Source organism: Pristiophorus japonicus, chromosome 7 (assembly GCF_044704955.1).
Source record: "Pristiophorus japonicus isolate sPriJap1 chromosome 7, sPriJap1.hap1, whole genome shotgun sequence".
Lineage (NCBI taxonomy): Eukaryota > Metazoa > Chordata > Chondrichthyes > Pristiophoridae > Pristiophorus > Pristiophorus japonicus.
In genome coordinates this window covers 151,672,193-151,697,701 of record NC_091983.1, presented here as the reverse complement: position 1 = coordinate 151,697,701, position 25,509 = coordinate 151,672,193, and the positions used below count along the sequence as shown (strand labels likewise).

At 42.2% G+C, this 25,509-nt stretch overlaps 2 protein-coding genes across 2 annotated transcripts in view; both read left to right on the top strand.

Moving 5' to 3' along the window:
* The first annotated feature begins 3,921 nt into the window (after positions 1–3,921).
* Positions 3,922–21,401, top strand: coq3 (coenzyme Q3 methyltransferase). Its single transcript, XM_070884487.1, has 6 exons — positions 3,922–4,178; positions 5,452–5,598; positions 11,121–11,220; positions 11,760–12,002; positions 18,876–19,035; positions 20,242–21,401. The coding sequence occupies exons 1-6, from the start codon at positions 3,973–3,975 to the stop codon at positions 20,451–20,453; spliced, it is 1,068 nt and encodes a 355-aa protein (XP_070740588.1). The 5' UTR covers positions 3,922–3,972; the 3' UTR covers positions 20,454–21,401.
* Positions 5,547–25,509, top strand: part of faxcb (failed axon connections homolog, metaxin like GST domain containing b) — a 151,060-nt gene continuing 131,097 nt past the window's right edge. The window contains exon 1 of the mRNA XM_070884486.1: positions 5,547–5,598. The gene's annotated coding sequence lies outside the window, so the exon portion shown is untranslated. The remainder of the gene's footprint in view (positions 5,599–25,509) is intronic.

Genomic DNA, 25,509 nt, shown 5'->3' with positions numbered 1-25,509 from the left:
ATCTATGCATCAGTGAAATGACATTCCAACACCATCTGAAGTTATGGACCTTCCGATTGTACAGAACATAAGAACATAAGAATTAGGAACAGGAGTAGGCCATCTAGCCCCTCGAGCCAACTCCGCCATTCAACAAGATTATGGTTGATCTGGCCGTGGACTCAGCTCCACTTACCCGCCCGCTCCCCGTAACCCTTAATTCCCTTATTGGTTAAAAATCTATCTATCTGTGATTTGAATACATTCAATGAGCTAGCCTCAACTGCTTCCTTGGGCAGAGAATTCCACAGATTCACAACCATCTGGGAGAACAAATTCCTTCTCAACTCGGTTTTAAATTGGCTCCCCCGTATTTTGAGGCTGTGCCCCCTAGTTCTAGTCTCCCCGACCAGTGGAAACAACCTCTCTGCCTCTATCTTGTCTACCCCTTTCATTATTTTAAATGTTTCTATAAGATCACCCCTCATCCTTCTGAACTCCAACGAGTAAAGACCCAGTCTACTCAATCTATCATCATAAGGTAACCCTCTCATCTCCGGAATCAGCCTAGTGAATCGTCTCTGTACCCACTCCAAAGCTAGTATATCCTTCCTTAAGTAAGGTGACCAAAACTGCACCCAGTACTCCAGGTGCGGCCTCAATCAATACCCTGTACAGTTGCAGCAGGACCTCACTGCTTTTGTACTCCATCCCTCTCGCAATGAAGGCCAACATTCCATTCGCCTTCCTGATTACCTGCTGCACCTGCAAACTAACTTTTTGGGATTCATGCACAAGGACCCCTAGGTCCCTCTGCACCGCAGCATGTTGTAATTTCTCCCCATTCAAATAATATTCCCTTTTACTGTTTTTTTTTCCAAGGTGGATGACCTCACATTTTCCGACATTGTATTCCATCTGCCAAACCTTAGCCCATTCGCTTAACCTATCTAAATCTCTTTGCAGCCTTTCTGTGTCCTCTACACAACCCGCTTTCCCACTAATCTTTGTGTCATCTGCAAATTTTGTTACACTACACTCTGTCCCCTCTTCCAGGTCATCTATGGATATTGTAAACAGTTGTGGTCCCAGCACCGATCCCTTTGGCACACCACTAACCACCGATTTCCAACCTGAAAAGGACCCATTTATCCCGACTCTCTGTTTTCTGTTCGCCAGCCAATTCTCGATCCATGCTCATACATTTCCTCTGACTCCGTGTACCTTTATCTTCTGCAGTAACCTTTTGTGTGGCACCTTATCGAATGTCTTTTGGAAATCTAAATACACCACATCCATTAGTACACCTCTATCCACCATGCTCGTTATATCCTCAAAGAATTCCAGTAAATTAGTTAAACATGATTTCCCCTTCATGAATCCATGTTGCGTCTGCTTGATTGCACTATTCCTATCTAGATGTCCCGCTATTTTTTCCTTAATGATAGCTTCAAGCATTTTCCCCACAACAGATGTTAAACTAACCGGCCTATAGTTACCTGCCTTTTATCTGCCCCCTTTTTTAAACAGAGGCGTTACATTAGCTGCTTTCCAATCCGCTGGTATCTCCCCAGAGTCCAGAGAATTTTGGTAGATTATAACGAATGCATCTGCTATAACTTCCGCCATCTCTTTTAATACCCTGGGATGCATTTCATCCGGACCAGGGGACTTGTCTACCTTGAGTCCCATTAGCCTGTCCAGCACTACTTCCCTAGTGATAGTGATTGTCTCAAGGTCCTCCCTTCCCACATTCCCATGACCGGCAATTTTTGGCATGGTTTTTGTGTTTTCCACTATGAAGACCGAAGCAAAATAATTGTTTAAGGTCTCAGCCATTTCCACATTTCCCATTATTAAAACCCCCTTCTCATCTTCTAAGGGACTAACATTTACTTTAGTCACTCTTTTCAATTTTATATATCGGTAAAAGCTTTTACTATCTGTTTTTATGTTTTGTGCAAGTTTACTTTCGTAATCTATCTTTCCTTTCTTTATTGCTTTCTTAGTCATTCTTTGCTGTCGTTTAAAATTTTCCCAATCTTCTAGTTTCCCACTAACCTTGGCCACCTTATACGCATTGGTTTTTAATTTGATACTCTCCTTTATTTCCTTGGTTATCCACGGCTGGTTATCCCTTCTCTTACCGCCCTTCTTTTTCACTGGAATATATTTTTGTTGAGCACTAAGAGCTCCTTAAACGTCCTCCACGGTTCCTCAATTGTGCCACTGTTTAGTCTGTGTTTCCAGTCTACTTTAGCCAACTCTGCCCTCATCCCACTGTGATCACTCATTCTGAGAGGATCTTTTACTAGGAGATCGTTTATTATTCCTGTCTCATTACACAGGACCAGATCTAAGATAGCTTGCTCCCTTGTAAGTTCTGTAACATACTGTTCTAAGAAACAATCCCATATGCATTCTATGAATTCCTCCTCAAGGCTACCCCGTGCGATTTGATTTGACCAATCGATATGTAGGTTAAAATCCCTCATGATTACTGCCATTCCTTTTTCACATGCCTCCATTATTCCCTTGATTATTGCCCGCCCCACCATGAAGTTATTATTTGGGGGCCTATAAACTACGTCCACCAGTGACTTTTTCTCCTTACTATCTCTAATCTCCAGCCACAATGATTCAACATTTTGTTCATTAGAGCCAAAATCGTCTCTCACAACTGCCCTGATATCATCCTTTATTAACAGAGCTACCCCACCTCCTTTCCCTTCTTGTCTATCTTTCCGAATTGTCAGATACCCCTGTATGTTTAATTCCCAGTCTTGGCCATCCTGCAACCACGTTTCTGTAATGGCCACCAAATCATACCCATTTGTAATGATTTGTGCCGTCAACTCATTTACTTTATTTCGAATGCTGCGTGCGTTTAGGTAGTGTTTTAATACTAGTTTTTAAAGCATGATTTTTAGTTTTGACCCCTCCTGCAGCCCCTTTATATTCATACATATTGTCCCTTCCTATCACCTTGTGGTTTACACTTAACCCAGTGCTACTCTGCTCTGTTGTTTCCTGCCTTTTGCATTCTTTCTTGGGGTCCTGTTCATCTGAGCTCGCACCCACTCTAACTAGCTCAGAGCCCTCTCCTGGGTTCCGAATACTCCTTGCATTGAGGCACCGAGCTTTTATGCTTGCCTTTTTATTACACTTTGACCCTTTAGAATTTTGCTGTACAGTGGCCCTATACTGTACAGTGAGACATAATTGAGTGGTCGAAAGCGTCCTTAGTTCATAGGAGTTGTTTCTCATCTTCCAGGTACCTCCTGGTTTGAAGGTAAATAAATATTAATTGCATTTAAACTGTGTCTTATCGTGTTAAAACCACAAAATATTTAATACAATTAACGTGTTTTCAAATACAGTGCATTGCTGTAAACACATACGTGGCAGATGTGTTGTGACAAGAACTCTCACAGGTAGGAATGAGATTAATGAGCAGGTCTTTTTGGTGGTGTTTGTTTCGAGTGATGACTGTTGGCCAGGACATCAGAGCTCTTTTTCATTTTCAAATAGTGGCAAGGGATTTTTAATGTCAGCCCAGGTTGGCATTTTGGACAATACAGCAATCCGTCAGTGCTACATTAGAGTCTTAGCCTAGATTATGAATAGCGAAATGGTGAGGCACGCAAGGTGCAGGGGAAGAAGAGCGTTTACAAAAGGGTATTTACAGAATAAAATCATTTGTCATGTTCCTTTCATATATATATATTTATTTAACAACTCATTGGAAATCAAAATTCCCACGGGTATGTTCGTGATCGCTTACTTAATAGTCGCTGCATCTGAAGTAATTAATTGCAAGAAGAGTTTGAAGTGGTTTCAATGTGAGAACGTGCGAGGCAAACGGTTCATGCGCGACAATCGTTTCTGCAGAAGAAAAGGGATCGAGTTGCCAGCATGCATGTACTTCCGCCGGACTGTAATCGCGGAGGGACGAATGCTGCACTGGGAGTGAGCAGAGTAACAGCAATAATCATGTCGCGGGCGCTGCTCCTGCAGCTGCAGGTGGCCTCGAGGAGGAGATTGTCCAGCTCCGGGGTTTCGGAGCGCGCTCTCCGGGCTGCGTTCTGTGCCTGGAACCCGGTGCCGACGCTGCCCCCGTTCCCAACGCCAGTGGCGGCCGCGAGAGGCAGCGGCTGCAGCAGCGCGCACACACCGCAAAGCTGCAGGGCCGCCAGCCGGTGAGAAGTGGCGATGGAAATATTTGTGATTTTGTTTTCTCGCGATGCACTGTAGTTTCACAAGGGGCATTTCTTAAATGTTTGCCAAGTTTCGAAAGTGAATTTTAGTGGGATAATTTATTCATAGCCTCGCGCATTAAAGGATTCAGCAACTGCTTACATTTTATATAGTGTCCTTAAGCTAATAAATCGTCCCAAAGCACTTGAAATAGGCAAAAACTAACAGTGGATATATGAGGCAAGTGTTTGAAGGCAGCATCGTAGTTGCAAGTTTTGGAGAAGTGGAAAAAGTTGAGAGAAGGGAGTTTAAAGATTGTTCCAGACGAAAAGACTTTGTCACTATTAAAACAAAATGAAAAATCATTTAAAAGTGCCTTTTATATAGTGCCTTTCACATCCACAGGATATTTCACATGGAATGAATTACTTTTGAATTGCAATTACTGTTTTGTTAACAAAGGTAGCAATCCGTTTCTGCACGGCAAGCTGCCACAAACAATCTGTTTTGATGTTTTTGGGTGAGGGATGAATGTTGGCCAGGACAACTGGAGAACTCTCGACGACTCTTTGAAAATATACCATAGGATCTTTTACATCCACCTGAACAGGTGAAGGGGACCTCGGTTTAGCGTTTCATCCAAAAGGTTGCACTGGAGTATCAGCTGATATTATGTGTTGGAGTGGGACTTGAACACACAAACTTCTGACTTGGAATGAGAATGGTACCTACCACTAAGAAAAGTGAACACTTTTTTGCATTAATATATTTGGGATGAGAAACTGACATTAGGCCTATATGTGCTCGCCGCGTCCTTTGAATGATTGTATTCCAAGGAACCAAGCCACCATCTCTTCACCCTTCCCCCTTTCCCACTGCCCCCTGCTACCTCCGGGGTGGGGGAGGGAAGAGGTATGTAGCTTATCAAGGAGTGCTCTCAAAAAAATTTATCTCTGCTTAAGCTTGATCAGGCAAGCACCTTGGTTTTTCAAAAGAAAATGCATACAAACTATATGAAATTAACAGCAATATACATATGACCTTTTTACTATAAATGTCATTTTCCATGTGAAATATCACGTACTCTAAATTGATCTTAAGCTGGACAAAATTTAAAAGAGCTGCTTGTCAATAAGACTGACCTGAAAAGCTCTGCAAGATTTTCCAACAAAAAGGTTTTTACAATGTCTAACTTTAAATGTTATCTGGTAAGTAAACTTTTTCATTTTTGAAGCAGTTGTGAGATACATTATTTACTTTTGATTTGTTTCTCAGCTTCATTAGGATGTACAGCACATCGAAGACAACTGTGGAACCTGGTGAAATGAAGAAGTTTCAGGCCTTGTCACAAAAATGGTGGGATAGAAATGGAGAATTTGCAGTACTACATGCTTTGAACGATCTCCGTGTTCCTTTTATCCGGTACGGTAACATTTCAGTTCACCACATGTGGTTAAAAACATATTGGTTGATTTTAGAATTTGTGACATTTAAGGAGACTGGAAAAATTATCTAGCACATGAATTATTATTTGATGTTGGAGAAGAGGGGTAGGTTAATTTGTCACATGAGTACACAGTAATGATGTGCTTCAGTGAGATTTATATCATCACATTTTGTGTTTGGAAAATCTTTTTGTTATTTTGTTTACAAATATGTTTTTTGTGAAATAATGTTTTTGAAATAATGACAAGAAGAGAATGGGGTGGTAACTTCTCTCTTGGATGAGACTTGTCTCTGTCTCACCTCAGCAGTGAGCTTTATAAATTCTTAAATGGGTTCCACCCTAACCAGCATTTATCTGGTGTTTGGAGGAGAGTTGGGAAAAGGAAGGAACTTAATCAACTTTTTTAACTAACTTCAGTTGCCATTCTGATTTGTTACCTATCTGATTAACTATACAAATAACATTTCCCATCATATACATTATAGCTTCTATTTACACAGTGATCAACACTGGAACAAATCCCAAGAAGGGTGGATGAGACCAGGACACTGAACTAATTTTAAGACACAGCTAGATCCTATAATTGAAGGACAATAGAGCTGGTAACTTAGAAGGATGAGATCCAATAGACTGAAGAACCTTCTTCATCTGAGCCTGTCTTGTAATCTTGTGGAACTAAATGCCATGGATACGAATCTAACACTTTTATACCACAGTGAGCTGATAGCATTGATAAAGGTGACTCCAACCTTTCAATTTAATGAGGTTGTGTGACGGCAAAGGTATTGGGCTGGATTTTCGGCTCACTTGCGCCCCTGGGCGGGTTGGAATTTTCACCAATGGTTTTGTGGCGGTGCTAAAACTTAGCGCCCACCTGCTGTTTTGACCATCTGGTTGACGTAAATCGTCATGCATCGCTGCACTAGTGCCCCGGGTGAAACTTTCAAGCATATCGCCCAATTTACCGTTCGCCTGGGAACCCGCCAGCAAAAAGCAGTCGCACCCAGGGCGCACCATCTTGAAAACGGAGGAGAAAGTCGGAATTCTGAGTGATTAAAAGCATTGGGAGAAGAACACTGTGTTACTGCATAGTTTCGATTGTGAAGTTTATGTGAGTTTATAGTTTGTTTTTAAGGACATTGTTTAAAAGATGGAGACCATTCTATGTCAGTCATTAATCCTGGCTGTAATATTTATACAGCATTGAGCTGGAAGAAGGCTTATTGATAATTTTCAATGTAATAGAAGAGGTTGCAGACGTATGGTGAGGAGGCCTTACCCCTCCCCCATTGGTTTACAGGGAGCATCGCTCATACCTGCAGCTCTCTGAGGCACTTCATTAGAAGGCTGCGCTTCCAAAAAGAAGTGCTGACAGAGATATGCCAGCTCATGCAGGCAGGCCTACCAGCGGCAACAGGACTGCACTGCCCGTCGAGGTGACGGTGACTGGCACTTGCCTTCTATGCCTCCGGCTCCTTTCAGGCATCAGCAGGGGACATGCGCTCCATTTCGCTGCACACATTGCTGCATTCGCCAAGTGATTACTGCACTGTACACACACAGGATGGAGTTCATAAACTTCCCATTGACTAAGGAGACCCAAAGTGAGAGGGCTGTAGGTTTTGGATGATTTGTTGGCTTTCCCAAGGTTCAGGGTGCCCTTCATTGCACGCACATTGTCCTGCGAGCACCTTTACAGAATCTAGAGGTTTACCAAAAGCGAAAGGGATTTCACTCCATGATTGTACAGATTGTCTGCGACCATAATCAGCGCATCATGGCAGTCAATGCCCAATATCCAGGGGGCATCCATGATACTTTCATCTTGCATGAGAGCAGTGTCTCATGCCTGTTCCAGCATCAACCACAAGGCCAGAGCTGGTGCTCGGGGACAAAGGTTACGGCCTTGCCACCTGGCTCATGACCACCAGCCCTCGAGCCCCGTGTCCGGAACCCTCAGACAGAAGCCGAGCATCGCTATAATGAGAGCCGTGCCTTCACACACAACATCATCGAACAGACAATTGGCGTGCTCCATCAGCACTTCGGATGCCTGAACCACTCTGGAGGCTTCCTACAATACTCTCCTCAGCAGGTCTCTGAGTTCATTGTGGTGTGCTGCATGCTGCACAACTTAGCCATCATGAGGGGACAGGATTTGCCAATTGGGACTGCAGGACCACCTCAGGAGAGCGAGAGGGGGGAGGAGGAAGAGGAGCCTGGTGAGGAACCCATGCCACCACAACCACAGAGGAGGCATCATGGAAATTTTGCCGCTGCAAAAGCCTTATGTCAGCAGCTCATAATTGAAAGCTTTGCTTGAAGAGTGAACCATTTGACCATTGCCTGGCCACTTTATCCCACCATGTTGACTATTCTCCCTCCTTATTCTGCAAATGAAACGTTACATAGGAATGGTTAAGGTGAACAAAATAATTTATGAAATGTAATCTTTTATAACTTAACTTAATTTTGAAACTTTAATAAAATAACAAATTATCTGCATCCACCAGTGTGATTATTCAACAACAACATAATGCAGCAACCCCTGCCCCACTATCTTTTACCACTGGCTCTTTTATCCCCCTCCCTTGCCTGCTGCTCCTACTCAAAGTGGCACCAAGATGGCGAGCAGTAAGGCTGCCAGAGTGCTGCTGTGTTGGGGGGAGAGACTCTGGGGATGCGCTGGACCAGCTCGTGGCGTGGAAGGCCCGGCTTCTGACTGGCGAGCCTCATCATCGGCGTCGACAGTCACAGGTGGTGTGGGTCTGGGTGTGACACTGGGGAACGCAGAGAGAATGGCGGGAGCGTTTATGGACTGCATCACCTGCCCAAGCTGAAGCAGAGTTTGTGCCTGTGATGCACCATATTCCGCAAGGCTTTGCGCCACACTCTCCGGGACTCCAGTGTTACTGCTGGAGGCCACCAGACTCATGAGGGCACTGATGGTCTCGTCGCTTTCATGGCTCGCACCAACAATCTGCGATCCTACCTCCGTAATGGTCACAGTGAGACTTTCTATGGTTGCGGGAATCCTACCGAAGACATCAAGGAGGTGATGGGTGAGCTGGAAGCTCTCCCTGGACAGTCCCACCATTTCCAGTTCCATGTCTACCTGTCTGTCAGCAGACTGACTTTGCTGACTCAGCCTCCGGAGAGATGGCATATGGGATTCGACCCCAGAACTGCGTTGCTGCACGCCACTAGTCCCAGGCGCCTCCGAGGTCTGAAATCCCAAGAAAGTTACATCGGACGAGGTGATTGACAGTGGTAAAAGAGGGGTGTCGGCTGATCTCTGAACTCTGGAAGTAGAAAGCAACAGACGAGTGGTTAGCAGCAGGCAGGGGGCAGGGTGACATGAGGAAGGTCGCATAGCACAAGCTCATTTGAAGGTCCACCACTACTCCAATTATATCTAGTCCAGGGCCACTGCATGACATTGCCCTAACCCTAATCAACAGACACTGCATGACATTGCCCCAACCCTAGTCTGGAGATACTGCATCACATTGCCTCAACTCAGCCTAGGGAGTGTGCAGGACTTACCTTCAGTATCCAAGCAGGGGTCAGCGGCCCCAGTGGCAGTTGCCCGACCTGAGACGCCGATGAGGTCTGCCACTCGCTCCTCGAGGTCGGTGAGTGGCAGGATCTGAGGCGGACCGCCACCTGTCCTCACCTGCTCGCGGTGGTTATGGAACTTCTTTACCTGCAGCGATGAAAATGGGAATGGTTACCAGAGGGCCCATCTGCTCTTGTGGCACACACAGACAGCCACCAAAGCACTAGTACCATACTGTCTGAATGTAATACAGTCCTCTGTTTAATGGCCTTGGAAGTTGCACGTGGTTCATTAAGAGGACATCGAAGTGCGGAAACATCTTGTGAGATCTCAGAAAGCAATCTTAATAATGCGTAAAGATCATTCATGGCAAATAGGGTGCCAAACTAAGCCTACCTATGAGTCGTGCATTTTAGGAGGCAACCCACAGACTGCTGAGAGACAGCAACAGCGTGAGAACACCCACAGACTACTGACAGGCACCAAAAGCATGAGAACAAATAGTGTCCGATTTATAATTGAAATAATGAAAGAGTACAATTTTTATTGATGCACTCTAACGACCCTCGAAAGATCATTAAACTTTTTTCGGCAATGTTTCCCACTCCTGGCCACTGTGTCTGAGACAGAGACCTCCTCAGCGATTTCCCTCCATATTCTATTAAAAATGGATGACGGGGCTCTCGATCCACCCCTCCGATGTAATTCCTGCCATCTTCTCTTCACAGCCCCCACGAGAGCTTTGTTAGCCTCTTGGCTAAATCACCTGGCATGCTGTGTGCTATCCTCCTCCTCCATGATCAAAATCCAATTTTAAAATGGCTGATTCAGCCCCGGGTATACTGCGCATGCGCACAGCCGCGCCCTGCATTTGCGCTTGTGATCGGACAGCAGACCAGAAGCACAGGAAGAAAAAAAAAAAATTGCGCATGTGCAGAATGGCCGATTTAAAAACATTTTTTTTTAAGTGCCAGAACTTTTGGCTGTGGTACACAAATTCTGTGATGCAATGCCAGAGTTAGTGCTAACGTTCCTTGTGAACTTTCATTTGGTGAAAGTTGCACGCTCTTGCGCTAACACAAACCGGCGCAAAATTTTTGATTTCGCCGTGATTTGCGTCCGGAAACGGGCGAAATCACAAAAAGCTGAAAATCCAGCCCACTGGATGAAAAGCCACCAAAATAATAATATCCTGATTTGATTTGCCATTTAGAACTAGTACATTGTTTATCACTTGACACTTAACGCTGATAGATTTTAAACTATATTTATATGTTTGAAGTGGATGCAAAATCTCTAATAGTATTGAAAGTGTACTATGAAGCTCTATTGATTCCAATACGCTGGTTTCTAAAACTATGATGTATGGTTTATGTTTTATATGCTAGTGTTGTACTGTATAAACAAAAACATCCCCAGAGCACTGCATACTTGTGAGCATTTGTGTATTTATTGGGTTCATGGCAAGTCTAAGCTAACCTATCTTTCCTATCTTCAGTGCAAATGGACCTGCTTCTAGCATGTTCTGTTTTTATTCAGTTCTATAATAAGCTCTGAATTTTCAAGCCATAAATCATGCAGACTAGACATCATCATCTTACCAAGATTGTCCCAGTTTTATTAACTCTCCTATAATGTTCCAGGAATATTCATTGGACAGCTTAATGCCCTGGTTTTAATGTCAAAACATTTTTTTAAAATCTGAATAGTGGTTTTAATTTTTTTAAGTGAAAGCTATTGCATTTTTGATTTTAAACATATTTTATTTATGCCTAAAACTAAAACTTTTTCCTAGGGTTGAACATACTGTCAGAATTGAACACCGCATACTCAAGGCTTTCTTTCTTTTCTCCCATTGTAGCACTTTAAGGGTGCCTTCTAGGAACATGCTCTATACCTGTATGGGTAATAATTTTTTCTTTCCCTGATCTTTTCCAGAGATACGTTGTTGACATATAGTGAAAAACAGCAATTAGGATGTCCTCTTCATGGCTTCCGAATTTTAGATGTTGGCTGTGGAGGAGGACTACTAAGTGAGGTACACTAAAGACCTGTGATAATGACTGACAAATTAGAGAACATTTTACTAACAATATCCCGCTTCTATATAGCGCTAGTACCATAGACAAAGTGTCCTAAGGCACTGCGCAGTTACATGGGTACATGGGAAAGTGCATGATGGGAAAAGGCACAGCAGTCCATTGGGTTTGATTTATATATAAAAAAAAATACCCTCAGTTACTCACTCCCTCAAATATCTATCCAATTCTCCTGTAAAAATTTCCACAGTATCTGCCTCCTCAGATAGTCTGTTCCACACATTCACTGCCATATGTGTAAAATATTTCAATCTAAATTGGCTGGGCCCCTTTCCTTTCCCGAGCGTGACCCTCTCTTCCCTGTGACAATTTTGAACAGATTCAATGGGTTCAATCTATTCCCTTAAGAAAAAAGCACTTTGCTAAATGTAAATCATTGTGATTTTGCTTCAGTTTCTTTCATACTTAGTTATAAAATAGTGATTGTATTTTCTCTCACTATTCAGACATTTGGTGATTTTACTTTTTACTCAATTAGCCACTTGGTAGACTTGGAGCAATGGTTGCTGGAATTGATCCTTTGGAAGACAATATCAGAACAGCGGAGGTACACCGATCATTTGATCCAGGCCTGCAAGAGCAAATACAGTATACTGCCTGCTCTCTGGAGGAAATGGCAACTGAAGCAACTGGAACATTTGATGCTGTTGTAGCCTCTGAAGTTGTGGAGCATGTTAGTGATGTGGAAACATTTATCCAATATGCTGCACAAGTGTTAACGGTAAGGTTTCAAAAAAAATTCAAATTTTATTTATTCACAGGATGTTGGCATCACTGGCAAGGCCAGCATTTATTGCCCATCCCATATTGCCGTTGAGTTGCCTTCTTGAACCTTTGCAGTCTGTGATGAACGTACTGTAAGTTACCCTAGTCGTGTATAGATATATATGCAGGTTTAGGATTTAGTTTAATCTCATTAAGACTTTTGCTTTCTTTTTAGTTATTAATGGCGTGTACATTTGTACAGTAGCTAGAATTAATTAAATGTTGAGAGTAGTTCATTCCCAAGCTGCTTTAGGGTTTAATGTGTCAGGGTACAATTTAGCTGACTGCTGTTTAGCTTCTGCTGAAAGTACAGGATGTGTGGTTCATGCTTGTTGACTTTTGTTGCCACATGGTGAAATGAGGTAGCCAAGATTGTCCCGTTTCCTTATCTCAACACTATCGGCTTGGGATAATTAGTTACATCCCAGATGGTAAGCAGGTTGGCATGTAGAAGTTAATAGGAACTGTCTCATTTCTGGACGTCTTGTTTACATTAACACTTATCATGTCATAATGAATCAAAGACAGTGCCTTAACAATTTGTAGAGAGAGTCAGGATTGAAAGGATCGACACTTACGTCTCTACCCAGAGGAAAATTGGGGTAATTGCATTTATTTCTCTTGTATGTCTACTGCTTGGAGACATTGCATGTGTCAAAGACTTGGTCTAACACAATAAAAGGACTACATTGGAACCTATGTTCCTGCAATTTTCTTTGGCCCTTGGGGGCTACGCGGACCATTCAGGCACAGTTTCTACATTGAAATGCCGGCAAGCCGGCTGCGTGGGTGTCCCAGAACAGTGCGCGGGGCTGCACACTTTACAGGGAAGACTGATTGCAACAATATTTGGTGTGTGATTCAAATTGTATTACAGTACTCCCACAGTGCTGTTGGGTAGGTAGCTCCAGGATTTTGACACAGTGACATTGAAGGAACAGCAATATATTTCCAAGTCAAGATGGAGTGTGACTTGGTGGGGCAGCTTGGAGGTGATGTTCCTATGCACCTGCTGCCCATGCTCTTCTAGGTGGTAGAGGTTGTGGGTTTGAGAGGTGCTGTCGAAGAAGTCTTTGCAAGTTGCTACCATGCATCTTGTAGATGATGCATACTGCAGCCACGTTGTGGTGGAGGGAATTAATGTTTAAGATGGTGGATGGGGTGCCGATCAAGGAACTGCTTTGGCTTGGATGGTGTCGAGCTTCTTAAGTGTTGTTGGAGCTGCACTCATCCAGGCAAGTGAAGAGTATTCCTTCACACTCTTGACTTGTGCCTTGTAGATGGTGGAAAGGCTTTTGGGAGTCAGGACGTGAGCCACTTGCCACAAAATACCCAGCCTCTGACCTCTTGTAGTCACAGTATTTCTGCAGATGGTCCAGTTAAGTTTATGGTCAATGGTGATCGCCAGGGTGTTGATGGTGGGGGATTTGATGAAGGTAATGCCATTGAATGTCAAGGGGAGGTGGTTAGACTATTTCTTATTGGAGATGGTCATTGCCTGGCTCTTATGCGGCATTAAATTATAACACATAACTCCAAGAAACTGGGATGTGATGCCATAATGAACAAAGTTACTCATGAATGTCCTAAACCAATATTTGGCATGTTCTTTTGCACTACAGTATAAATTTTACTCTCTATATTTTTCTGAATGGCTGTGAATTATGCAGGTTAGGAAGGTCCCTGATTTGATTCCTCAGTTTTTATTTGATTCCTCAGTTTTTGTTACCAGAGCTGGTTTTAGTGGTAGGCGTGCTCCAAACTGATTTCAGTGGCCCTGCGTTAGTCAGGGAACAATTGGTCAAGGTTCACGTTCCTGATCATTCTCCAGCAGTTGTTGCTGGAGGACAGGATCAATTTTAGCTGTGATGTTGACTTCACCACAGGGGTTCATGAATGTAAATCTTCATTTCATTACTCTGGCAAAATAATTATTGGTTTAATTGATTTAACTTTGATAAGTGGATGGGTATGTTAAAATATTTCTTGTGAATATAAATCCACTTGGTCATTATGTACTGCAGTGTGGGTTATTCAGGCATTCTTTAAGAGTCAAATTTACAAGAGCCCCAACTTATTCAAATATCAATCGGTGTTACAGATTTTAGGTCTGCACTCGGTATTCCCTCAGTCCACCGTCACCAGTCTCTTCCGTAAATTGATCCTGCACCTCTTACGATTAGGAGTTTACCTTTACTGCCCAATATCAAGTCATAACAGTGAAACTCCTGTGTGTACTGTATACTGTAATCTCACACAAGCCCCATGTGCATTTCTCCCATCCTTCGGAAAGCAGACTGATGTACACTCTAGTAAGATCAGGCCAATTGTAAAACATTAAACATGCCATATGAAAGAAAGAAAGACAGACTTGCATTTATATAGCACCTTTCATGACCACTGGACATCTCCAAGTGCTTTACAGCCAATGAAGTACTTTTGGAGTAGTCACTGTTGTAATGTGGGAAATGCGGCAGCTAATTAGCGCACAGCAAGCTCCCACAAACAGCAATGTGACAATGACCAGATAAACTGTTTTTGTTATATTGATTGAAGGTTAAATATTGGCCAGGACACCGGGGATAACTTCCCTGCTCTTCTAAATAGTGCCATGGGATCTTTTGCCCACACCTGAGTGATGAGACAGGGCCTCGGCTTAATATCTCCTCTGAAAGACGGCGTCTCAGTCACCACTCCCGCAGCACTGCACTGGAGTGTCAGCCTAGATTTTTGTGGGACTTGAACCCACGACCTTCTGACTCAGAGGCGAGTGTGCTACCCACTGAGCCACAGCTGACATCTGTGAACAATCATAAAGTTTACAGTGAATTTCAATCTTTTCATAAAACCCCTTGTAACTTTGAAAATAACAGCATGCCACGCTATCTCTGTTAGTGGGCTAATTCACATTTGCTAGCAGATGTCTGAAACTAGTCGACTGTACCTTGGGTGAGGAGTTCTCTCTCACTGACTGCCATTCTAGTTTTCTCAGTCCATGCTGTATTCCAACTGGACAGGCAGGCAAAGACTTAACCCCTGACCCCCCCCCCCCAGCACTCCATGCCTGGGGATTAGCGTGTTAACTTGCTATTTAAGTCTGCTAACTCAAATTTGAAACGCCACATGTGGCATATACAGGAACTCACATTGTGCTCTGAAAGGAGAGGTCATTATAATACTGTTTGCAACCTCCTCTCTGGAATGTGTTAACAAACCTCATTGTCTCTTACTTGTGCGTCTCTGACTTGCGTGGTATGCAAGAATGCCGCTTTGCCTAGAACTAATCAGTGTTCCCAGAAACAGACTGTGTTGTGTAGATTTAATCCCTTGTAAACTGTATTTACCTTAATAGCATCATCATATAAATCTGAAATCCCTCCGAGGTGAAATGGCCAAAATGACCAAATATAACAATCAGTGGCTAGAGTCATACCTGATGCAAAGGAAATTGATTGTGGTTGTTGGAGGCCAATATTACAGTTCCAGGACATCGCTGCAGGAGTTCCTTAAGTCAGCATCCTCAGACCAACAATTTTCAACTGTTTCATCAATGATCTTTCGTCCCAAGGTCAGGAGTGGGGCTGATTTCAGCGTACAGCTTCATTCATAACTCCTCTGATAAGCAGCCAGTAACAGGACCTGGACAACATTCAGACTTGGGCTGACAAATGGCAGGTAACATTCGCACTACGTAAGTGCCAGGCAATGACCACCTCCTTCAGGAAAAGTTCCAAGCATCTTCCCCCTGACCTTCAATGATGCCACCATTACAGAGTTCCCTACAGTCAACATCCTGGCAGTCACCATTGACTAGAAACTTAACTGGACCAGCCATAAAAACAAAACTGGGCAGAGCCTGTATACTCTACGATGAGTGGCTCACCCCCTGACCCCACAAAGACCCTCCATCATCTGTTAGGATTGTGATGGGTGCATTACAATAACACTTTAAGCTTAATGGTTTATGAAAGGGAAATCAGGTTTGACAAATTTGCTGGAATACTTTGAGGATGTAACTAGCAGGATGGCTAAGGGGGAACCAGTGGATGTGGTGTAGTTGGATTTCCAGAAGGTATTCGATAAGGTGCCACATAAGAGGTTACTGCACAAGATAAAAGCTCACTGGGTTGGGGGTAATATATTAGCATGGATAGAGGATTGGTTAACACAAAACAGAGAGTCGGAATAAATGGGTAATTTTCCGGTTGGCAAACAGTGACTAGTGGGGTGCTGCAGGAATCGGTGCTGGGTCCTCAACTATTTGCAATCTATATTAATGACTTGGATGAAGGACCAAGTGTAATGTAGCCAAGTTTGCTGCTGATACAAAGATGGGTGGGAAAGCAAATTGTGAGGAGGGCACACAAAATCTGCAAAGGGATATAGACAGGCTAAGTAAGTGGGCAAACATTTGGCAGATGGAGTATAATGTGGGAAATGTGAAGTTATCCACTTTGGCAGAAATAATAGAAAAGCAAATTATAATTTAAATGGAGAAAAATTGTAAAGTGCTGCAGTACAGAGAGACCTGGGGGTCCTTGTGCAAAAGTTAGTAATCAGGAAGGCAATTGGAATGTTGGCCTTTATTGCAAGGGAAATAGAGTATAAAAGCAGAGAAGTCCTGCTACAACTGTACAGGGTATTGGTGAGACCACACCTGGAGTACTGTGTACAGTTTTGGTCTCTATTTAAGGAAGGATATACTTGCATTGGAGGCTGTTCAGAGAAGGTTCACTAGGTTGATTCTGGAGTTGAGGGGGTTGACTTATGAAGATAGGTTGAGTAGGTTGGGCCTATACACATTGGAGTTCAGAAGAATGAGACATGATCTTATTGAAACATATAAGATAATGAAGGGTCTCGACAAGGTGGATGCAAAGAGGATATTTCCACTCATGGGGGAAACTAAAACAAAGGGACATAGTCTTAGAATAAGGGACTGCCCATTTAAAACAGAGATGAGGAGAAATTTCTTCTCTGAGGGTTGTAAATCTATGGAATTTTCTGCCCCAGAGAGCTGTGGAGGCTGGGTCATTTAGTATATTTAAGGCGGAGATTGACAGATTTTTGAGTGATAAGGGAGTAAAGGGTTATGGGGAGCAGGCAGAGAAGTGGCGATGAGTCCATGATCAGATCAGCCATGATCTTATTGAATGACAGAGCAGGCTCAAGGGGCCAAATGGCCTACTTCTGCTCCTATTTCTTATGTTCTTATGTTTTTAATACCATATAGGACAAAGCAGTCTGCTTGATCAGTGTCCCGCCACTGTACTAAGTATTTACTCTCTCTCCCACTGGTGCACTGTGGCTGCAGTATGTACTATTTGTAGGATACACTACCAACTCACCAAGCTTACTTTGTTGGCATCCCCAGCTCTGCAACGTCTACCACCAAGAAGGACAAGAGCAGCAAGATCTTGGGAACATGATTGTCTCCAAGTTCCTCTCCAAATGACATGCCATCCGAATTGTATGTACAATGTCGTTCCTTCATCACTAGGTCAAATTTCTGGAATTCCTAGTTGACATCATTGTGCGAGCACGATTAGCACCAGAATTTCAGCAGTTTAAGGAGAAGCTCCACCAACATTAACTCGAGGAAAGTAGAGATGGGCAACATTACCATCATCCACATCCAAAGAACAATGTTTTTTTTTTGAATGTTAGAAATGATACTGTTTTAACTTGAGGGTCTTCTCCTTGTTAGTGAACGTCTGTTGTGATCTCTGTTTAAGAACATTCTAGAATCTCTTTTTGTAAACCAATTTGAATTACATTTAAATTTCACTAACATGGTGAGTAAAATATGATTTCCGCATGATATTTTGCAGTATTTTTATGCATGGGTCATTGCAAGTTTCTGAAGTGTTCTGAGCAGGACTGAATAGGCTGGTTTCAATTGTGTTGCAGAAATTATTTTTTGGTCAGGCTACAAAATATGATGGTTCAAGAAGCTACGCATTATAGAAATAGTATTTTACCGCCTCTTTCTGAGAGGTTAAGCCTTTACAATGAAGCCCTTCATAACTTGCATGAATTTCCCCAATAGTTAGTGTTTAGTGGCTAAAAAGATTTAGTGTTACAAGCGGCAGTTGATTTCTTCATATTATGAATCGCCATGTAGAAAAACTAGTACGCTCCCCTCCCCCTTTTGTATATTATATTTGAAAACCTTGCTATAGCATACAGTTAAATGATGCAATGCATTTGCACATTTTATGTTGAGCTGTGCTGCCTGTGAGCTTCAGGTACCTAATGATGATTCGTATCTGCACATACCCATTGTCTAACAGGGGTGGGGGATGTAGGCCGCGTCTCTGGGTGTTGAATTTTGGAACCGAGTCGGCCTCCATGACAGACGTAATAATGTTTCTATGACCTTCTGTCCTAAGGTCTGTTCATGAGACAGACAGATCTACAGGACAATGTTGATGATCAACATAGGCAGTGAGCCAGTCAGTGAGGAAGCGATTTTCTCCACTTAGCTCAGACTAAAACTCTCATGGGTAGGATATTTACTAGTGATCTGCTCTGGTAAGTCGCATGGTTTTAGCTGATTTAGCTGCGCATACTCGGCATCCTTGAGCTTTAGTTCGACCAACCTGCACCCGAGCTCTCTAGGCAGGTAAGTGGGATATGTTCCTACAGTGTGCACCCAATATTGGGTAAACAGAAAGGTGGATGTAGATTCCTCAGTAGTTTGAACTAGAAGCAAAATGTTTTCTACATGTCAGACACCGAGTTGAGCAGAAAAAATATAATGAAGCTGATTATATTGGTGTGGTGTCCAGTTCACAGACTATCTGAAATCAGTTATTCTCTCTCACAGCCTGGAGGATCACTGTTTATAACGACAATTAACAAAACATCCCTGTCTTATGTACTGGCAATCGTAGCAGCTGAGCAGATATTAAGAATTGTACCAAAAGGGACACATGAATGGGAAAAGTTCATCAGCCCTGAAGAGCTGGAGAGACTACTAGTGTCCAGTGAGTAATATGGATTTTTATCTGTTAGTTATATTTTTATATAGGAAAAAGGGCAAGCAATATTTTACTTTGAATTTGTTCAGAGGTAAATGCATTTTACTTTGGGAATGTAATTTTAAAAGTAAATCAAATTATTCATGTATTATCATTCAACTAGTTACACAACACAGTCCAGCATGAACGCTTTAGCTGAAATATTTTGACAAATGAAAGTTTTTTTTTAAAGTAATAATTAAAAATTGTAAGCACGCCAGGTGATCTACAATGAATGGTATAAAGAAACTTGTGCAGAGCAGGGATGGCAGGGGGCTATGCTACGGTAATCCAGCTCATTGTAGCACAAGAGCAAGAGAGCCATGGCACTATATACTGCAAATGTAAAATATCAATAACAAAATAATCCTAGTTACCTCAATTATTTTTCTCCTTTTTTAATAAAAAAAACGTTTTTACTTCCATTCCCTTAGGTCAGGCAGATGTTAAAACCTGATCCAGGTCTCTGACACTTTTAAGCCAACCATTAGGTGATGATTTTTGCTCCCTTCTTCTTCCTCCAACATCCCTCCCCTGTTGCCTGGTTGTCGTTGTCTTTTTGCGTCATGGCCAAAATTACAATAATTAAAAAAAAGAGCAGAAAGGCACGTGATGTGCTTGTTCGTCTGAAATTAACTGCAGATGAACAAATAATAAGCTTGTGCTCTTTCTTCTTTCATAATATTTATCCGAATACTTGTGATTTTAGGAAGGGGTTTGATTTTGCTGAGAGTGAAGAGTACTTAGCAAATACTTGGAATTTCTGAGAAATGAACTGAAAATAGTAGCTGAAAACGAATGATAGTAATTTTGGCATACCAAAACATTAAAATCAAGCAGTTGTTTTTGGAACCGTGAGGTGATTTAAAAAAAAATGTCCTTTTGTATAAAACTACTCTAAAATGGGGGAGCCTGTCTTTGCTGTGTGCTTAGTTTGTTGTTCAATTCTATGCATCATACAAGATGATCTCTCAGCTGTTCAGCAACACAAACAATAAACTGGTAATGTTATGGTAAACATCAACTGCATCTTATATTATTGAAAGAAAAAATAATTGATCAATATTTTTGTATTTTGTGAAAGTGAAGACAGAGCTTTTTTAAAGTAGTAAATAAATAAAACAGATGCTTTTCTTTAAATGCTTTGCTTGTTTTTCCTTTTATGTCTTTCAGGTGGATTCACAGTAGAGACTGTTAACGGAATGCTGTATAATCCCCTATTTGGCTCCTGGAGTTGGATTACGAATGCTAGCGTAAATTATGCACTGCATGCAGTAAAAAATAGAGTTGAAGAGCAATCAGATTTCATGTCAGAAAGAGGTGATGGAAAAGACAATGGCGCCTATCAATCGGAATCCAGTGGTGGCTCCACCGTCAAATTATAGGGAAGGGAACGAGTTAATCCAGTTCTCCTACAAAAATGCTGCCATATTAATTTAAACAGACTGATCAGACTGATTTATGTTTGCTGGATATCTGCTACATCAGGGATGGGCAACCTTTTGAAGCTGGAAAAATAAATTGTAAACTAACAAAGAACCACCATTTTTAAATATAGTGCATTGGTGTGCTGACTGATATTCTCATCATCACTCAAGTATGCCATACAAGTAATTTTTGAAATCTTGTCCATCAGTGTAACTTTTGACATACATTGTTTCAAACTATTTACTTGAAATCTGGATAATACCCTCTCATACCTACTCTATTTTATTCCGTCTCTTCTTTAGTCATTCTGGTCTTTCTCCCATTACAATGATTATTCGAAGATCTGTTTTGATTTTAGGACATTTAAAATTTATGTTTGTATATCAAGTTTCAAGATAGCAATGCCAACGTTACAGGATTTTGTTCAGCGGTGATTGTTTTAACAATAAATAGTCAATCTCGATTTCTGTATACTTTTGGGTGTTGATGTGTTCTAAATTTAATTATTGTGGGGATTTTTGGTTACTTGAGCACCAACAATAAGCTAGTTCTTTTTCAACCTTGATGTTAACTACAGCACACGATGTGTTATGGTACATTATCCTACTAATTTCCATGTTTATCATATGTAGTGCAACTTGACGACTGCAGTTTTGCGCACACAGTCCTGAGGGCAGTGAAGGGCCAGAAAGGGCGCTTAGGAGCAGCGTAGTGAGTGGAGAGACTGTGAGGCATCCGCATACAGTGTCTTGAGGGAGAGAAGAAGAAGGCACCCGCTGTTGCGATTTTTGGCTTTTTCTTTTCTGCAGCAAATCATTTACCCTATTGCTAACTTATGTCAGGATATTGTGTATTTTCATTTTGCTTTCTCAATGTGATTTGTATCATGTCTTTGCTGAACTCTATGAACTCAAAGAAATTAAAATGCAAGTATTTTCTTGCATACAGTTTTCTGGTTAATTTTTGACAGAGCTTGCATTTATATAGTGCCTTTCAAGATATCCCAAAGTGTTTCACAGCCACAAGTACTTTTGAAGTGCAGCCACTGTTGCAAACTTGTTGGAGCCTTCCTAAAAGCTACATAAAGCTGTACTTCATCTTCATCTCAGTGCCTGTGTTGGAGAGCTTATTAGCATTCGGCTATGGGTGCACCTCGCAGGAGGTGGAGAAAGATCAGAGAGAAACATGCCAGATTGCACCTTCGATCTTCCATCTGGACAAACCGTATGCTGAAGTTTGTGTAAATGGGGCTGATCTTTATCACAACCAGACTGTAGAAACCTGCTGACTTGAATTCCAGAAGTAAGCCATCACCAAACTCAACACACCCCAGCAGCCAGACTTGGAGACAGTTTCATCAGCACAAATATCCTGCAGGCAAGAGCTCAGCAGAAGTACAGTGGGGCCCTTGCATCTGGCTTAAGACTGAGATTGATAGATTTTTGTTAGGTAAAAGTATCGAGATCATGGAGCGTAGGAGGGTAAATTGAGTTGAAGTACAGATCAACCATAATCTAGGGGTTGAATGGCCTACTCCTGTTGCCACGTAAGCAGACACAAAAGGGACATATGTAAGAAATAAAAACAAACAGCGGATGCTGGAAATCTGAAATAAAAACAGAAAATGCTGGAAACGCTCAGGTCAGGCAGTATCAGTGGAGAGAGAAACAAAGTCAACATTTCAGGTTGGTGACCTTTCATCAGAAATAGATTATTGCTACTAAAGTGTCCCAGACAACAGCCACTTTGTGAGTGTGGTGCCATGTAGCTGTAAGGAGGTGCTTTATAATTTACCCATTTACAGGCAGTGCTGTGATATTTCAACATGCCAAAATGATACAGAAATAAATGAGCACATCTGTGCATATACAAAGATCAGCAGTTAACAAAGCTCCCTGCATTTTCCCTATGAAATTCTGTGCTGTGAGATACAAAAATGAAACTTGGCAAAAGGACAAATTAGATTCAAACAACAAATGCTTTTATAATCTTGAGGCAAATAATTCACAGGAGAACAGAGATCAGTATTGTGCACAATTAGATGCAACAAAAGCTGTTATTAGAGCAGCTAAAATGCCAATGGAGAAAATGATCATGGACAGCTGTAGTGGCAATGGAAAAGCTTTTTTAGCTATGCCAGGAGTCAGAGTGCAATTAAAAATGCATAAGGCTATTGAAGGATTCATCAGGACAGATTTAAATGGACTCTCTGGGTATAGTAAAAGTCTAAAATGATTATTTTGCATCAGCCTGGACGATGAGTTGCACTGTCGATGTAGAAATTGTAGATACGAGAATAGCTAAGATACAATTATTATGTTAGATAGAATTAGGAACCTCAAAATAGGGCTGCAGGTCCAGATGACCTCCACCCAGGCAGAGCAGCTCGTTAGAATCGGGGTAAGGGATGATAAGAGATGCTCTCTATGATTACCTAAATAGAGAAGGAGATTTCTTGGATAATAAGAACATAAATCGGAACAGGAGTAGGCCATACGGCCTCTTGAGCCTGCTCAACCATTCAATAAGATCATTGTGGGCCGCCCCGACCTGAGTGAGAACACCACCACAGGTCGGGGCTATAAATAGAGCTGAAGCGCCAGGCCCTGGAACATCGTGGTGGAGGTGCGGCAAATGAGGGTACGGGGCCCAGAAGGGCCCAGGGGCAGCATGGACCTGCCCAAACTGCGCTATGTGTGCGCACAAGGTCCGTGCAGCAGACCAGGTCTCCAGTCGTCCTGGTTAATCCTTGCCACTGGATAAAGGCCTAGCTCTGTCAAACCCGTGTGGTGGCTAATGTGCAACGATCACCACATGTTAAAAAAGATCCACGCACAGGCATCTTCCACTCCCTCAACTGGAGTTCAGGACGAGAACATTGGGTCCTTCATTGGAACATCTGTAAACTCGTGGAAGCAAGTCATCATCGTTCGAAGGACCTACTATGATGATGATGGCTGATCTGATCATGGACTCAGCTCCACTTCCCCGCCCGCTCCCCATAACCCCTTATCCCCTTCTCGTTTAAGAAACTGTCTATTTCTGTCTTAAATTTATTCAATGTCCCAGCTTCCACAGCTCTCTCAGGCAGTGAATTCTATAGATTTACAACCCTCTGAGAGAAGAAATTTCTCCTCATCTCTGTTTTAAATGGGTGGCCCCTTATTCTAAGATCATGCCCTCTAGTTCTAGTCTCCCCCATCAGTGGAAGCATCCTCTCTGCATCCATCTTGTCAAGCCCCCTCACAATCTTATATGTTTCACTAGACTACCTCTCATTCTTCTAAACTCCAATGAATGGAGGCCCAACCTACTCAACGTTTCCTCATAAGTCAACCCCCTCATTCCCGGAATCAACCTAGTGAACCTTCTCTGAACTGCCTCCAAAGCAAGTTTATCCTTTCGTAAATATGGCAACCAAAACTGCACGCAGTATTCCAGGTGTGACCTCACCAAAACCTTGTATAGTTGTAGCAAGACTTCCCTGATTTTATACTCCATCCCCTTTGCAATAAAGGCCAAGATACCATTGGCCTTCCTGATCACTTACTGTACCTGCATACTATCCTTTTGTGTTTCATGCACAAGTACCCCCAGTTCCCGCTGTACTGCAGCACTTTACAATCTTGCGCCATTTAACTAATAACTTGCTCTTTGATTTTTTCTGCAAACTTTCCAACATTATACGCCATCTGCCAAATTTTTGCCCACTCACTTAGCCTGTCTATGTCCTTTTGCAGATTTTTTGATAATGAACATATCTTCAGGAAAGAAAGATTAAGTATCACTAATTTGATTTAATTTTTTGAATAAGTTACTAAGTTGAATGACGAGGGTAGCCCAATAGACATTGTCCACAAACCTTTGAGAAGGCACCTCACAAAAATTTACTTTATTAGATTGAATATTGTGGAATTTTTGGGAAGTTGCGAAGTGGATTAAGAATTGGCTGCGTTTGCGTAGGCAGTGGCTGTCAATGGTTGTGGACCTCCTTGGAGACCAATTACCAGTAGTGTCCTGCAGGGATAGATGTTGGGTCCATTGCTATATCTTTATTAATGACCAGGATGTAAGTGTTGGGGTAATTGTCCACAAGTTTGCAGCTTTTACAAGATGTGTGCAAATGTTAGGACTGTGAATGATAAACTACTGCAAGCGGATCTTAATGTGATGGGGGGAATGGGCCCATGCTTGATAAGTATAGTGTTATTCACATGGATATTGTGCACAATTAAAAACAACTAATGCTGCTATTGGATCAGCTAATCGGTCAATGGAGAAGATGATGGTGGACAGTTGTGGTTGCAATGAAAAAACTTTATTAGAGGATACAGAACAGTCTGTTGAAAGAAAATGATCTTGGTGTTACAGTAAGAACTGATAGGTGTTTAAGATAATGAAGTGACTAGGCTGTATTCATATTGATAGATTATTTACATTAGATAGATGAGGGAGCACCAAGGATTTCAAATACTGATTTACCACATACCTTCAAAAGAGATCTGGACCAGTTCCTGGCTGGGGCAGAGATCGTGGTATATAAAAAATATATTACTAAGTAATATAAATCCTGCACTAATTTTGATTACCCTAAGGGGATCGGAGAGAAATTTTCCAGATTTTTTCCCCCCAGAATTGGCCTTGGACTTTTAAATTTATTTGATGTCTCTCCCAGGAAATTAAGTGGCAACTGGTGGGTGGGTGGATAGGTTGGGGTTATGAATCATATGGGACAGATTCAATGGACCAGTTGGTCTTCACCTATCCATCACTTTCACATTTGTAAAATCACCTATGTCATATGTTTGCACACTCGACTTTAGCAACCTTGCATAAGCCAAATATTTTCTTCCCCATTAGTTCCGAGATTCCAGCCACAGGTGACACTGCCTTGATGCATCATGTCTACTCCATCTATGCTGCTCTGCCTGTACTCTTTATTATGGGCTGGTCTGACTTCCAAATAGAAGCAATCTTCATTGCAGGACCGCATGCAGCAAGACCTCCAAAGCT